This window comes from Zeugodacus cucurbitae, chromosome 5 (genome assembly GCF_028554725.1).
Source record: "Zeugodacus cucurbitae isolate PBARC_wt_2022May chromosome 5, idZeuCucr1.2, whole genome shotgun sequence".
Taxonomy (NCBI): Eukaryota; Metazoa; Arthropoda; class Insecta; order Diptera; family Tephritidae; genus Zeugodacus; species Zeugodacus cucurbitae.
Window position 1 is genome coordinate 3,165,166 of NC_071670.1, and position 14,020 is coordinate 3,179,185.

Here is a 14,020-nt window from a genome sequence, read left to right on the forward strand (position 1 = left end):
ATTTTTATTAATTCAGTTTTTATTAGATTTTATTAATTCATTTTTTAAGTTGTGTTTATTTTTTTCATAAATTTTTTTTATTAATTTGTATTAATAAATCTTTTATTAATTGTTATTTTTTATTAATTTTAATTAAGTTTTATTATTATTATTTTTAATTAATTTTTTTATTATATTTTTTTTTTAATTTTAATTAATTAGTTTTTTTTTATTAATTTTTTTCATTAGCTTTTATAACTTAATTGTTTTTTATTACTTATTTTTTTATTAATTAATATTTTTATATTAATTTGTATTAATTTTTTATTATTATTAATTATTTTTTAATAATTTATTTATTTATTTTTACTCATTTTTATTAATTAATTTTTTTTTATGTTACAGCTGTGCCCCTGCCCGTCGGCGATCATGGTTGCGATACGAAACTCTTCGATTTGGCGAAATCGGTGCATTGGATTGTCGATGACAGCGTCTGCACCGGCGATGCGGGCAGTCTGAAACGGCGACGCATGCTGCCCGGCGGTGATGACAGCGATGAAGAGGGTCAAGCACCAGCGCCACCAGCTAATGATATATACCGTTTGCGGCAGCAAAAACGCTTCTCCAAATAAATATGTTTTTTCTAAATATAAATAATATAATATGTGTATTTTAAGCGCGCGCGTCGCTGCATAGTGCATGCAGCATTTAACGCAATGTAAAAAACGAGTTTTTCTTTCTGCAAAGAGTTTTAAAGTTTTTATTTATTCATTCACACATAACGGCAATATAAAGGCATTACATATAATATTTCAAAACTACAACTATTGGACGGTATTTAGTGAGTATATGTTAAATGCTTGCTAAATTTAAATTTAATTTTAATTTGCTAAATTAAGTTATTTTCTTATCTAACACCTAGGTAAGAGACACTGCTATTGGCGTGCAAGTTTTCAAAAATATACAATGAACACAATACAACGATTATAAGAAAAAACAACAATATTTATTAGACACAAAAGCTGGTTTTGTCTGCTGCTTGCTGTTGTTGCTGTAGCCAAAGCTGTAATTTCAATCAATCAAATAACTGCACTTATTGTATCAGCGAACACGCAATTGTTATAATTGTTGTAACAGCAAAAAATACGCCTCCAACGTTTTTGTTGTATGCTGTTGTGCAGTCAGTATCTGAAACTGCACAGTAATCCTCATCAGCAACAGTTACCAAGCACCAGCAGATAAGCCTCGCCACAATGGTGCGCTTTAAAAGTATGCATTTGGTTGCCGCTTTTACTAAAATACAGTTTTTCTTTGTAGTTTCTACAAATTCAAATTATCAAACACCGGCCATACGACAGGCCAAATCACTACTTAACCTCAAATTATAAATTGCTCTAAGTAAGGTGCTAATATTATTATATAATGAACTGGTGAGTTTGTTTTGATTTTTATTACCGTTATTTTACTATAAAGTAGTGTGAAGTAGTTTAGAGATTTTGTTTAACTCTATTTTTAGACACTTGATTGTCTAAATATTAACTAGAACATTTGTTCGTTCGTAAATTATGCTAAAAGTACCGTTAATAACGGTAAAAATGCTTGACTAAAGCTGAGTTTGAAAAATGAAAGCAATTTTAAGTCTAATTGAGGATAAGTTAGGCGCCGCGGCGCGCCGGTGTGGTTCTTTCAAAAGTTGACAGTTCTTGCTTGTATAGAAATCCGGATCCGTACCGTACCGACGTAGACAGGCCTGGAGCCTCCTGAAATCGATGAGAACTAAATTTACGATTTCCGCTTTTAATAAGATATATTGTTTCGAAGCGCAGCAACCTTTAGTGAGGTGACCATCTGTGGCATCGTTATACTTTTCGATTAGACTGGTCTGGGTTCCTGGCCACAGCGGAATCGCGGGAAATTGAAAGGCTGATGAGCTTGCAAGGTCAGGAACGTCAGTCTCACCATCAGTAGCATGGAAACATGTAGGAGCACCGTTGTCTTATTGTCGTTTACTACTGAACACATGGGCCTCGGCTAAGCTGTCACTAGCACTTGCGCAGTCGCCAGATATTTCTGGCCTAAGATGAATCGCAGCAAGTCTACCGATTTCTTCGCTCTCAGTAAAGGTTACCTCTACTTAGTCGTAGAGGTTCTTTGTCTTTTGCCATTGTCCCATCGGGATCCATGTCGAAAGGTTAAAAATATTACCGGATGCTTGCTGTAGAAGCTGCTCGACTAATTACTAATCTAGGGGGGATCCAGGATTCACAAAGGAGTGACCTTAAGCTAAGGTCTTTAAATTATAGCTTTCCCACTCAATCATTTGCTTACCGTCACATTCTTCGTAACGCGACCACTCTTTTTCGCGCGCTCCATTGCAAACTCTTTCGGGTGATAGCGTTTACGATGCTTATATAACCCAGCGAACTGCGCAAATTGCTTGCAGCACATTTTGCACTTGTACCGTTTGACGGCCGAATGCAGCAGCATGTGCGCATAATAGCTCGAACCAACGCCGAAGTCCTTGCCACATATGGGACAAACCTTCTCACGTATATTCAAGTGCGTGCGCATATGACGCTCACAATCGAAAGCCGTGTAGAATGCCTTGTCGCAGAGCTCACATGGAAAGTCGCGTCTACCGCTGTGCCGCTTCAAATGCTGATTCAGTTTGCTGCCCGTTGCGTAGCTGACGCCGCACTGTTCGCAGACGAACGGCCGGCTTTGGGTATGTGAGCGTTCGTGTACGCGCAAAGCGGGGCCGTCAAAGAACTTCTTCGGACAATAAGCGCACATGTGTTGGCGCTGATTGCTGTGACGTTTGAGGTGACACAGCAGATTGCGACTCAGCGTGAAGCTCATGCCGCATATGTGACAAATGTTCTCCAGCGCGATGGTGGGCTTTTCGGAGGCAGTGCTACGCGGCGCGTGCTGTGTAACAACGATTTTCGTTTTATTTTTGCCATTGCAATGCGCTTGCCGCATGTGACGTTCGATTTCGGTGTGTTTCTTGTACTGGGCGCCGCACTCGTCGCAGTTGAACGGCGCTATATGCTCGTCCAGAAAGTTTAGCAGCTGATAGTACTCGTAGCAGGGTTCATAAGTACCGCCTTGCAGCTTGGTGGTACAGCGTCGCTCCTTTTCCAAACGGTAGGTGCAGCGGAATTCCACAATGCGCTGTTTCAACTTAAGCGCTGATATGTTTATATTGTGCACGTCGCGCAGCTGCTCGCTCATCGCCTTGAAAATGTTCGAACGCATGCGGCGCCGCTTGTACAGCTCATTATTCGTATTCCACAATTGCGGATGCGCCGCGTACACCTCGATGATTTTCAGATTTTGCTGCTTATTCAGTAGCAGCTTCGGCGCATCGGTACACTGCTCAGCGAGCTGTAAAGCCAATTAAATGTGTAAAGTGCTCATAGCGACAGCAATTATATGCGAGTTACTCACCACTTCATTGAGGAAAGCGAAGTTATCATAAAAGCACCAACGCGTACAGCCGCCCTCCAGTTCGATGCGCTGCCGTTCGCGCCTATAATACTTGATATAATCGTGCATTTTGCGGTGCAACTTCACCCAAGTGTAGCACATCTGGTAGTGCGCATTAAACTGTGCCGTTATTTGACGCCAAACATTGCGCCGTCGCACGCGACTTTTAAAGTCTGCATGATCGGGATCCCAAAGCATCGGGTACTCACTGTAGAGTTCTATCAATTTTTGCGCTTGCTCAGCCGTGAGGCGCGCGTAAGACTCAGTCTCCTCGGTGTACTGCGGCGCAGCTTGGGTTTGTTCATCGTACTGCAACGGAAGAGTGTTTTTGAATCAGCGCTTGTCAATTATCTTACTGCTACTTACATCGTGTAGTATACCCGAGTCACCATTCGATGAATCGTACTCCTCTGAAGCCATATTCTCATCAGCGTCAAAGCTGCTAACTTCGTTTACTGTAACGGCTTGTTGGTGATGAGGCGTAGACGTGCTAACCTCGGGCTCTTGTGCCTGGAACAGTTTCTGAAAATGCAGTAGACTATTTTATAAATGTGTTTACAAAAACCCCATCATTGGTGCTCTTTACCACTCTTGGCAGCTCTAGCACCTCTAGAATTTGTATTTTATTTCTTTTCCGCAATGAGCGCCGTGGTGCATTTGGCTCGTTCGGATTTTCGTCTGCTTTGCGGTTCTCCTGCAACGTGGTTCTCGGTTCTAGATACCTAGTTGACTGCTCTACATATGTGAGCTCTTCTTGCAGCTTGTTCGTAGATTCTACTATTGAATCAACTTCATTATTTTTGAGCTCTGTCGTATTTGTTTCTAACTTCGCCGCTTCCTGCATAACGTCCTCACTTTTTAATATCTCCTCGACCATAACCTCAAAGTGTTGCGCCGCAGATTTACTGAGTTGAAGAGTTATTTCGTTAACAAGGTTTTCGACCTCGCAGTTTCCTTCATTTCTTTCTTCCATGCTTTCTTCTAGTCGTTTCTCCTTGGCGCCGCAGAACACGTGATTATCTTCCTTTCCTTCAACAGCCACATCTTCGTCTTCTACAGTTTCATTGGTGATCGCATTTTCTTCTGTTCTTCCTTCTTCTCCTCCCTCACAACAGTCGCCGGGATCTTTACAAATCCGTCTGCAAATCTTACACAACTGCGGCTCGATGTGCTCCCTTAGGAATTGTAAATGCGCGTAGAACTCGAAGCTGCTTTCATATGTTTGTCCCTTCAATTGAGTTTTGAGTTCTTCAAGTTTCTCGAGACGATATCGCTTGCGTAGCGCATTAAGTCGCCGCTGTACAGCCGCCGCTTTCAGGTTTATACCGAACTTTTTCAGTTTCTGACTGATGCTGCGATATGCCTTCGCCTGAGCCTCAGTCTTTTGGTCACCTCGTTTTTCTTTATGCCAGAGTTCGGGGAATTTTTCATAAACCTCTATTAATTTCTCAGTTCTGAGGCGCTTCAGTAGTGGGTTCTGCAAAAGTATTATAATCGTGATTATCTAGCGGGCTTTGAAAATACCGTGGAATTTAAGTGGCTACTTTTTTCTTTAAAGAAGGTAGCTTTTCTGTCACTTTTCGAACCCAGGAGCCTCTTCTTCTTTAGAGTAATTCAGATTTTTAGGAAAATTAAGGAAAGACTCAAGGTTTTTGGGCCTATAGACTGAAATATATTCGGTATTTCGACATGCACCGCGAAGAGTCTGATACCGTTAGATGAATGGAGTAGTACTAACTTCTTTCACCTACTTGTTCTGAGGTTCGGACATTATCTGTACCTCAACTGAATTCAGAGTTGCGTACTAAAGGAAAGGATTTATTAGGAAAAATGTGGGACCATCAAGTTTTTTAAAGCCTTCAAGTAGCTGAAATAAATTCCGAAAGTTTGATTTTGACTTTTAGGAGACAATGAAGGGTAAAAAAAAGCTTTCTTCTATAATTTAAAACCATCTTGTCTAAGTTTTGCACCCAAGTCGGGGCTCTCCTTCAATGGACTCTCGTTTTCTAACCGCGAGTACGTTCCGTTCAGACTTTTTACTTAGTTATACCGTTAAAAACTAACGAATTCGCAAATATCTGCCAAAAGATAATTTTTTCCATAATCACTTCATACAAAAATGTAGTCTTTCCAAGAAAAACGCGCTTGAGCAACTACCAAAGTTCATTTTCACACAAAAAAACTGCTATAATTAGCATTAACTTGCCTCAACCCGTTTCTTCACAATAGTATCCATTGTGTTTACGTGCGCGCTGTTCGCTGCCAGTTCTTCAGTTTCGCTCTTCTGCAGCTCTTCTACACATACTTTTTCGCTGCGCAGATCATTCACCTCGCCACACACCTCTATCTCCGCGTCGTAAAGTTGCGCTTCAAAGGTTTCAGCAGGCGAGCTTACATCGACGACGCTGCAGTCACTTTCGAGAACCTTGATGTTGGGCAATTCGGGAAAAACGAAAATTACACTCAACTGCAAAGCTTGTTTTGGTCGCCTGCGCGTACACTCACCGTAGCTGTATGCCATGACCCAGTTTCGGGCACATCCGATGCCACTGTTACGGTTTCCGAGTCGTTGTTGTTGTCTGCAGAGTTGTTGCTATCGCTCAATACGGTTAAGCGGCTCTCTGTTGCTGCTGCTACTGCTTCTGCTGCTATTGAGTCTTCAATCTCCATCCATTGCTGTGGTAGCAACTCACAGCTGTCCTCTGTTGTTGTTGTATCAGGTAATGAGGCGTGTGCCTCAGCCGTCCAGTCATAATGCCAAACGTCCATGTGTTCCGGGAATTCCGACAACGTGCAGAGTGGATGCTCCTCGCAGAGCAAACATTCGATGGCGAAGAGTTCCCCAACACAGTCCCAAATATAGACTTCACCACATTTAATGCGTTGCTGTTGCGTCGGTAGCGTCGACATCATTGTCGGTGGTGGCGTTGCGATTGCGCAAGCGCCATTGCAGTCCTTATAAAGCTCCATTAATTTCGTTTTTAATAACTGACAACCACAAAAGCAAAATAACTTTCACCGCGACATGCCAAAGCGTACTCTAAGAATGTCGACTTATTGGCGTCACAAGCGCTTTGATGACGTCGCACTAACAAATCCAAAACACTACATAAACTGTTAGTGAGTCGCGAGAAAGCGCCAATCGGCCAGCGCTAGAAAGCCTATAGAAAAGTTTTTCGTTTTGATTTCGTGCGCGCAAAACCCCGCAGCGCGTACAGAAACAGTTGTCCCGATCACGATGACATCGCGACGATGACTACGGCCAAAGTGCTGTGCGCCCGTTGAAGCTGAGATTTAGCGTAAACCAGCGACTCGGTTGTGACAAACGAAACATCGTGCTAAGGGCCAAATGGTCGTGGCCAAAACGGGAACCGTATCGACCACAAACGCCGTTTGTCGTACAACAACTACGGCAGCAACAACAAGCAAATAACGTGCGTAAATGGAAACTCAAAATCATAACAAAAACTCTGTTGTCCAAGCATACAAATACAATAAAAAAGTGACCAACATTGGATGCACAAACAAACCGTTTACAATAACAAATGCGCTGGCGGCCGCAAACAGAGTTGAATGAACGCCATGCGTCCAGCGCTAGAGAGAGCGCGTGTGTTAGAGCGGTAGAGAGCAGCAGTATTTTAAACAACAGGTATTTTAAAAGTTGGCCGCTGGCGGCAGCAACAGGTAGCACTCTCAGTCAGTTGCCGGCTTAAGACAGCCCATTGATGCCAAACAAACAATTTTTTTTAAACAATTTAAGCGTCGGTACATGCGCTTGTCTAAATGCCGTTTTCTAGCGTGTGCACAGCGTGTATACCAGAATGTATGCGGCTTTTCGTAGGAAGCGGGTTAATCTTATTTGCAGAGTCGTTCTTATTATGCGTGCTTTGTACTTTTTGCTGTATATCACAGTGTGTTGCTAAATTGAAGGTACGTCCACGTCTTACTGGACTTCAGAGGTCGCTTTTTCTTAATTTAGCATTCATATTAATGTCCAAATAAATTTAGCAGCTTCCACTGTTTGTTTTGCCTTCTTTTCGAAACCTTTAATCCACAAACCCTAGCTATCAAGTCTCGTTAAGTACCGTTAGCATCTTAAAGCGCCGTACGAAAATGGAAATTTCACTTCAAAAAAAGCCGATTTTTTTACAAAAATATCTGAAAACTTTATTACCACTCATTTCTCTATAATATTAAGCGTATCTAGCTGAATTTGGGTTGTATAGGGCTTCTAATTGTATGAGATGTCTATGTAATCGAATCTATGGTGTCCATTTTGGATATATTGAACACTTCGGGATTGGGTTGTTAATTCAACAAGATCACTGAACATCACAGTGAATCAAATATCGTACTATATGAGCTCGGAAGATCGTTCCTACAATAGACGGTTCTACGTAACCGGAACGTACTCTCTCCGGCGGAGGACAATCAACTCCGTACGTTTCTCATAATTATTTGAAAGTTTATAAGTTATGAGCTCTTATTTGGATTATTTAGACAACAAAGTTTAAAAACTCCGCTCATTTCTCTATAATATTAAGCGTCTCTAGACGAATTTGTATAGGTTTTCTGATGGTATTGGATGTCTAGAGTATAGAGCCCACTTTGGATAAACTAAAAGTCTTTGGTTTGTTAATTCGACTAGATCGTTGAACTCTAAATTAACTCAAATATCGTACTGTATGAGCTCGGAACTCGGTTCCTACGATAGTCGTATCTACGTAACCGTAGCGAACTGAGTTTTTTCTCCGACCAAGGACTGTCAATTCGGTAACATATCTCACTAGGAGCTTAGTATTAGATCTCCTATTCAGACTCCATCCTTTACTTATACATTTGTATGTTTCTGTATTCATATTTTTATCGCGCACTGTATACTGTTGTATGCCCCACCGAGAGTATTTACCTGAACGCGCACAAACAATGCAGAAATGTGAAGTCAATATTGCTCATTTTGACTGTTAGTCAGCTGATTTGCCTTTCTAACATACTCGTAAACCGGTTGTGCGCGACTGTGACTTGTCGTTTGCTCAATTCGGAAAATTCAATATCATAAAAGGCGCAGTCTATTTGAGAGTAAATATTAGCGTCTTATATCAAATATTTGCTTGGCCATGTGCAAATTATAATGGACCTCTAGATATTTATTCATATGTATGAGTAGCTGCCGCTTAGTTTGTGCTTACCGCTTTATTTATTTTTATTGTACCGAAAATTGTTTACCGCTTTCGCTCCTAAAAGCAAACTTCTCATACTCGCCGATATTTGTGTTGTTATTGCGTGTGTTTAACACACTAAGTAAAAGTTAATAATAGTCCTATGATTATTGATAAGGGCGTGTCAACTACCGAAATTTGTGGCGCGTGTACTTAAATGGGAACTCTGGTAGTAATAAGAGTGTAACTTAGAGGAGACTTTATAGAGAAAGGTTTGAGTTTTTACTTTATTTGATGACTAATTTATCCTTCAGGGATCTCTCGGCATGCGGCTCTGGAAAGCTCTGACTTCTCCGAACCGACAACTTTTTCCAAAGGTTAGGTTAGTTTATGAATCTCACGTAGACAGCTAAAATCGCCCTGCCATTGTGATGCCGCGAACTTCTAAATATGGATACCCACAGACCTTCAAGCATCGCCGAAGCGTTTAGAGCCGGTTACAAAAAACAAATATCGATTGTTTGACTTTTCTTAACGACAGTTCAGTTTGAGTTTACTGAGTAAAAGATGAACGGATTAGTGTAGTCAACCTCTGTGTCAGAATTTCACTCTAAAGTTATGGTTGTTCCGAGGCGTCATCGCCTGCACCAAAATTGACTGACCAACCCTCCAGTTTAAAGTATTATTCCTCCACCCCGCTGGTCTCTGCTGAGTTTGCTCTTCAGACCGAAAAAGGCGTTCCTTTCTTTTTTGAAGCTCCAAGTTAATCGTTGGCGGCGTTCAAGGATTAATTTGATGAAAAGTACCCGGGACTAAAGTCAAATAGCTTTCGGACCTGAGATTTTTAGAACACGATTTCATCATACACTATTCAGAATTTGTTAGAAAACATTTAACAGATCTGTTCATTTCCTCAGTAAAATTATACCCGTTTGGTATATCATTCAGTACAAAATCTTTAAAATGAAAATCTTTGAAATATTTAGACTTATGTATATATTTTAGTCCGTTCGCCAATAAGTGGTATTGAACTTTATGTTATCCTAAAAATCGACCATTATTCAGCAAGCTTACAGCTGCTGCTACCGTGTCAAGTTCTTTGCATTAAATGTCCTTTCCATTTCACTTATTCCTTATTTTACACCCGATAAAGACTTTAAATGACTCAAGTGAGCACGAATTCTATTTACGGTTTAATTATAATTGGTTAAGGGCCCATTGACACCCCTGACAATGACCATTGCCGGACAGAATATCTTATTCAGCGTTTTCATTGAAAAGTTAACATGGTTCTATTACATATTTATGAGCTTTATTTTGTGTAACCACTTCATTCTTCTCTTCTATTGAATGTGTCTGTGCCTTAAACTTATAGTTCGAGGGCTAAACCTCAAGTATCCAGTAGTTATTTAGAACAGTTTTCTTTACATTCTCTTGGTGTTTGTCACGCATAGCCTATTATTTATTACCTATGGCTTAAATAAAGGTCATAAGCTCTGCATAAGGCTGAGTACATAGTGGGCAATGGTGTAGGACCGCATTGAACATTTATTACGGCGATACTGGGAATTTTTGAATCCAATCATATTACCTTTAACTTTTCACCCCGCTTTTTGTTTCTCGCTCCATTGGCCTTTTTGGTTGCGTGACAAACAAAAATGTAAAAGCAACGAATGCGGAAGCTACCTTCAATAACTTCCTTTCCGAAATATTTCCAAAGCTTAATTTCTGTGGCAATTATGAACATATGCTCTAATTCTCACGCTGGGCAAACAACTATCCTTAGACTCCACTTTCCATAAATTTCAATCAAAAATCCAATTTAGTTTTTTCAATTTCGAGAACACAATCTTTCTTGCTGTGTTCTCACATTAATAATTTAATTAGCTTTTTGTTTACTAAATTAATTAAACTAAATTATAAATAAGTACATGACATTCTGTATACGACTATGAATCACACGGACATTTAAACATGTTTCATTAACCTAAAAGTAACTATAAATTAACTAGATCATAATGAATATTGTAGCTATCCTAAAGCATCAGGTGCCCCAACCCAAAATCCCCATTTAGCTTTCCACCACGCGCCATTCAAGCGCGTCCATTCAGCAGACCATCCGTACACGCTGTTCTTTTCACGCCGCTATCACTCTGTAAACACGCCGCGTAGCTTATCGCATGTGGCAAGTAGTTTTGCTCGTAGTTGCCGGTGAAGAGATGCGCGTATGGACCGATTGCGAATACGCCGACATCGTCGCCACCATGCGTCTCCGATTCGAGTGGCACCATGGTGGGGAATGGATAGTCCTTGTGTTTCATGTCGATCTTGTGCAAGTTCTTGCGTTTAATTGCGCCATTTGCTTTGAGCACATTGTATTCGAAGCCGGGTCCATTGGCGTAGCTGAGTGTCGCATAGGGTAACTGATCATCGGCCAGTTGACCGTTATTTACGCCAATAATATCGTTCTTGCGCGAAGAGTAACCGGCCACCGACATGGTGTGCGAGTGGTCCGAGGTGACGACGGTGAGTGTGTCGCGTACGTCGGTGCGTGAGCGCGCCAATGCGATGGCTTTATCGAACTCGGCTGTCTCATCTAAAGCTTTCATGGCGAGTGTATCGTGGTGTGCGTGATCAATGCGTCCGCCCTCTACGAATAGGAAGAAACCGCGTCCGTTGCTCTGACGCTCCAATATATCTAAAGCCACAGCGGTCATCTCGGCGAGTGTGGGTGTTAGCTTGGCATCCGCGTCCAAATGGAAAGGCATGTGATTGGCACCAAAGAGACCCATCACGTGTGTAGCAGAAGCGGGCAACTGTAAATAAAAAACAATAGAAAACATTTGTTAGTATCGGCTGTTGCCTTCAATGCGCTTAGCGGCACTTACATTCAACAGTTCGTCGCGTGTTTGCGCATAGTGTGCGTCGTTGCCATGCATAGACAGCCACTCGTTAAGCAAATTGTGTCCATCCAGCCGCTGGCCCATCTCACCCTCTAACTCGCGCACTGTATTCGGCAGAAAATGTTTGCGTCCGCCACCCAAGATAACATTCAAATTGCGTCCGACTTCACCGTGCACCAGCTGCGATGCGATATCAGTGCAGATATTCGGATCACCGTTATCGGATAACACCTCCGCGTCATTCTCCCAATTGCGGTTGGCAACATGCGCATAAACGCCAGCGGGGGAGGCGTGTGTCACCGAAGTGGTGGTGACTAGACCCGTTGCCATGCCCTGCTTTTGCGCCCATGCGGCAATCGAACTGACGTGATGCAGCGTATTGTTTTGTGCCAAACAATCGTTCGGCTCGACGGCAGCCGATACGCCGATTGTGCCGTAATTAGTTTTAACGCCGCCGAGATAAGCGGTAGCCGTGCAAGCCGAGTCGGCAACCTGTGTGTTGGTGCAGTAGGTCTGTAAGGGAGAGGAAAGATTGCGATTAATAAGGTAGATCAAAGCGGAGTTTGGAGCGGCTATTAAGAACAATGAAAACATGTAGCAACATGGTAGATAACGCGACACCGACCTTGCGTGGTCTAATTACCACGTAGAAGCCTGTTTCAGTTATCTTTGCCACTTGTTTTTATAACACTAAACATGATAGGACCTAAGGCTGAGTACATAGAGTGGAAATTAAGTGCAAATCTGCGTCGCAGCAAAAGCTGAAGACTCTAATAACATATGTACTCAGTTTAAAGTCATATTAAGCGTTGCCTCGACACTCACCTTACTGAGTCCCACATAGGGGAAACGTTCGAAGCTAAATTGTTTTTCCTCGCCACCCAAATAGACGCGTCCCGCCGTCAAAGTTGGTATGGACATGCCGTCCCCCAAGAAGAATATTATATTTTTAGCCAAATTTGTATTGAGCTGTGACTTCTCGGCAATCTGCTTCTCCAGTATGTTCTGTCCAATTGAGTTCCAGTAATGCGAAGCTTCTTCTTCCGTTCTTGGCGCATCGAAATTAATCATGGGCATGGAGCGTTTGCCGATGGTATGTTCCGTCGGTAACGCGGCCTTGAAATTGAAGACGGGATGCATGCGACGCTCGCTGGGCTCATGATGAATGGCTGCGGAGGTGAAAAGGAAGTAGCAAGTAAAGGTTAGTGGAACTGTAGGTCTTAAAATCAAATTAAAATAAGTGAAACGCAAAACGCGCTTAAATTTATTTTGAAAAAAAGTACAGTTGCGTACTCACCAAAGCTGTGCGTCTGGTAGACTGATAGCAGGCAGGCCAAGAATATTAGTGTAAATTGCCGTAAACTGCACATCTTGTAGATTTCTTTATTTCTGTTTTTGGTTGTTTTGTTGAAACGTTCTTCTGACTGAGAGAGCGAGCCTAATGAGGTCCTTTTGCTTTCTAGTATAATGTACGCTTTGCACTGCACTAAGCAGTTCACTTAGCTTACCGTTTCAGTACTGACTCAAACGCTCGGCCAGCTGTGGTACTTATAGTGCCACCGCAGGCCGCGTCATGTCAACGTACAACAGACTTGAGCGCTTATCAGTTAAAATGCTGCGCGCTCGGGATGAGTGTATGGATGGACAGTGGACCGCTGGTGATTTTATTTTTTGTTAGTGTTTTTGCCAACACAGGCTGGCCGCTATTGGCTGTTTGCGTGCCGAAAGCAGACGAGCGCTGATAAAGAGTCGGCACATATACATACAAATTGTTTTTCCAAAAACGGACTATTGTTGTTGTTTGTTGTTGTAAGTGCCGCACGTTTTTCGGTCGAAACACAGCGCCGTGCGGCTGTTGGTAGTTTGCTAAAATAATAATAACAACAATAACGGCTTGTTTATGCGTCAACAGGAGGCTCGTCACACGTACATACGCGCGCACATACATACAGACATACATACATGTAGCGCATCGGCTGACTGCCCGCTTGCCTGCCTGCCGTCTGCTTGTCGAGCTGTTCACGTGGCTTTGCTGCCGTTCAATGTACGAGCATTGAATAATCACGTGAAGTCAGGCGGCGATAGGCGTTCGATGGCGCGTCTCGGCTGTCGCATTGAAACGTGCTGACATAATTTGCATAACCACACAACAACAACAATAAACTAACTAACGGCAATGGAAAAGTTATGTGTTGTGTGTGCTATTTATAAATTAAATTTTTTATATTTTATATTCGTGCAATTGAACTGATAATACCGTTATTAGTTAAGGTTATATAGATTTTCGCACACATGTGTTGGCGCGCTTTGGTGCTGGTCAAGAAGCTGTACTTATGAGTTTAATTAAAATGATAGAAGCGGGACTTGTTTACATGAATACACGCGATTCTGTGCTTTGTTGAGAAAAATAAGAAATCAACTGTGGCGGCGCACATCACGTTTCACGTGAAAGTGCTGCTGATAAGCGTAGCAGGCGATGCGTTGCAAGCG

General features: G+C 42.1%; 3 protein-coding genes across 5 annotated transcripts in view; 1 reads left to right on the forward strand and 2 right to left on the reverse strand.

Moving 5' to 3' along the window:
• Nucleotides 1-14,020, forward strand: part of LOC105208692 (protein suppressor of forked) — a 47,512-nt gene that overhangs the window by 4,043 nt on the left and 29,449 nt on the right. Inside the window, exons 10-12 of one of the 2 annotated variants that reach the window (XM_054232300.1) lie at nucleotides 385-820; nucleotides 902-1,235; nucleotides 1,297-1,409. In XM_054232300.1, coding sequence (XP_054088275.1) covers nucleotides 385-611 — 227 coding nt within the window. In that variant the 3' untranslated portion in view covers nucleotides 612-820; nucleotides 902-1,235; nucleotides 1,297-1,409. Of the gene's footprint in view, nucleotides 1-384; nucleotides 1,236-1,296; nucleotides 1,410-14,020 lie in introns of both variants that reach the window. The other variant, XM_011178682.3, reaches the window with a different exon arrangement.
• LOC105208688 (uncharacterized) lies at nucleotides 1,393-6,859 on the reverse strand. 2 transcript variants are annotated; one of them, XR_008471534.1, is made up of 7 exons: nucleotides 5,974-6,859; nucleotides 5,675-5,893; nucleotides 4,055-4,945; nucleotides 3,835-3,990; nucleotides 3,430-3,777; nucleotides 1,810-3,366; nucleotides 1,393-1,739 (listed from the first exon to the last, which is right to left on the reverse strand). XR_008471534.1 is itself a non-coding variant. In XM_011178677.3 (6 exons), the coding sequence occupies exons 1-6, from the start codon at nucleotides 6,436-6,438 to the stop codon at nucleotides 2,296-2,298; spliced, it is 3,150 nt and encodes a 1,049-aa protein (XP_011176979.2). In that variant the 5' UTR covers nucleotides 6,439-6,859; the 3' UTR covers nucleotides 1,393-2,295. The 2 variants fall into 2 exon arrangements, 1 of the variants encoding a protein (XP_011176979.2); XM_011178677.3 differs by having other exon boundaries at nucleotides 1,393-3,366.
• Nucleotides 10,449-13,063, reverse strand: Alp-m_4 (alkaline phosphatase). Its single transcript, XM_011178676.3, has 4 exons — nucleotides 12,828-13,063; nucleotides 12,356-12,699; nucleotides 11,516-12,043; nucleotides 10,449-11,443 (listed from the first exon to the last, which is right to left on the reverse strand). Exons 1-4 carry the CDS (start codon nucleotides 12,898-12,900, stop codon nucleotides 10,721-10,723), a joined length of 1,668 nt encoding a protein of 555 aa, XP_011176978.2. The 5' UTR covers nucleotides 12,901-13,063; the 3' UTR covers nucleotides 10,449-10,720.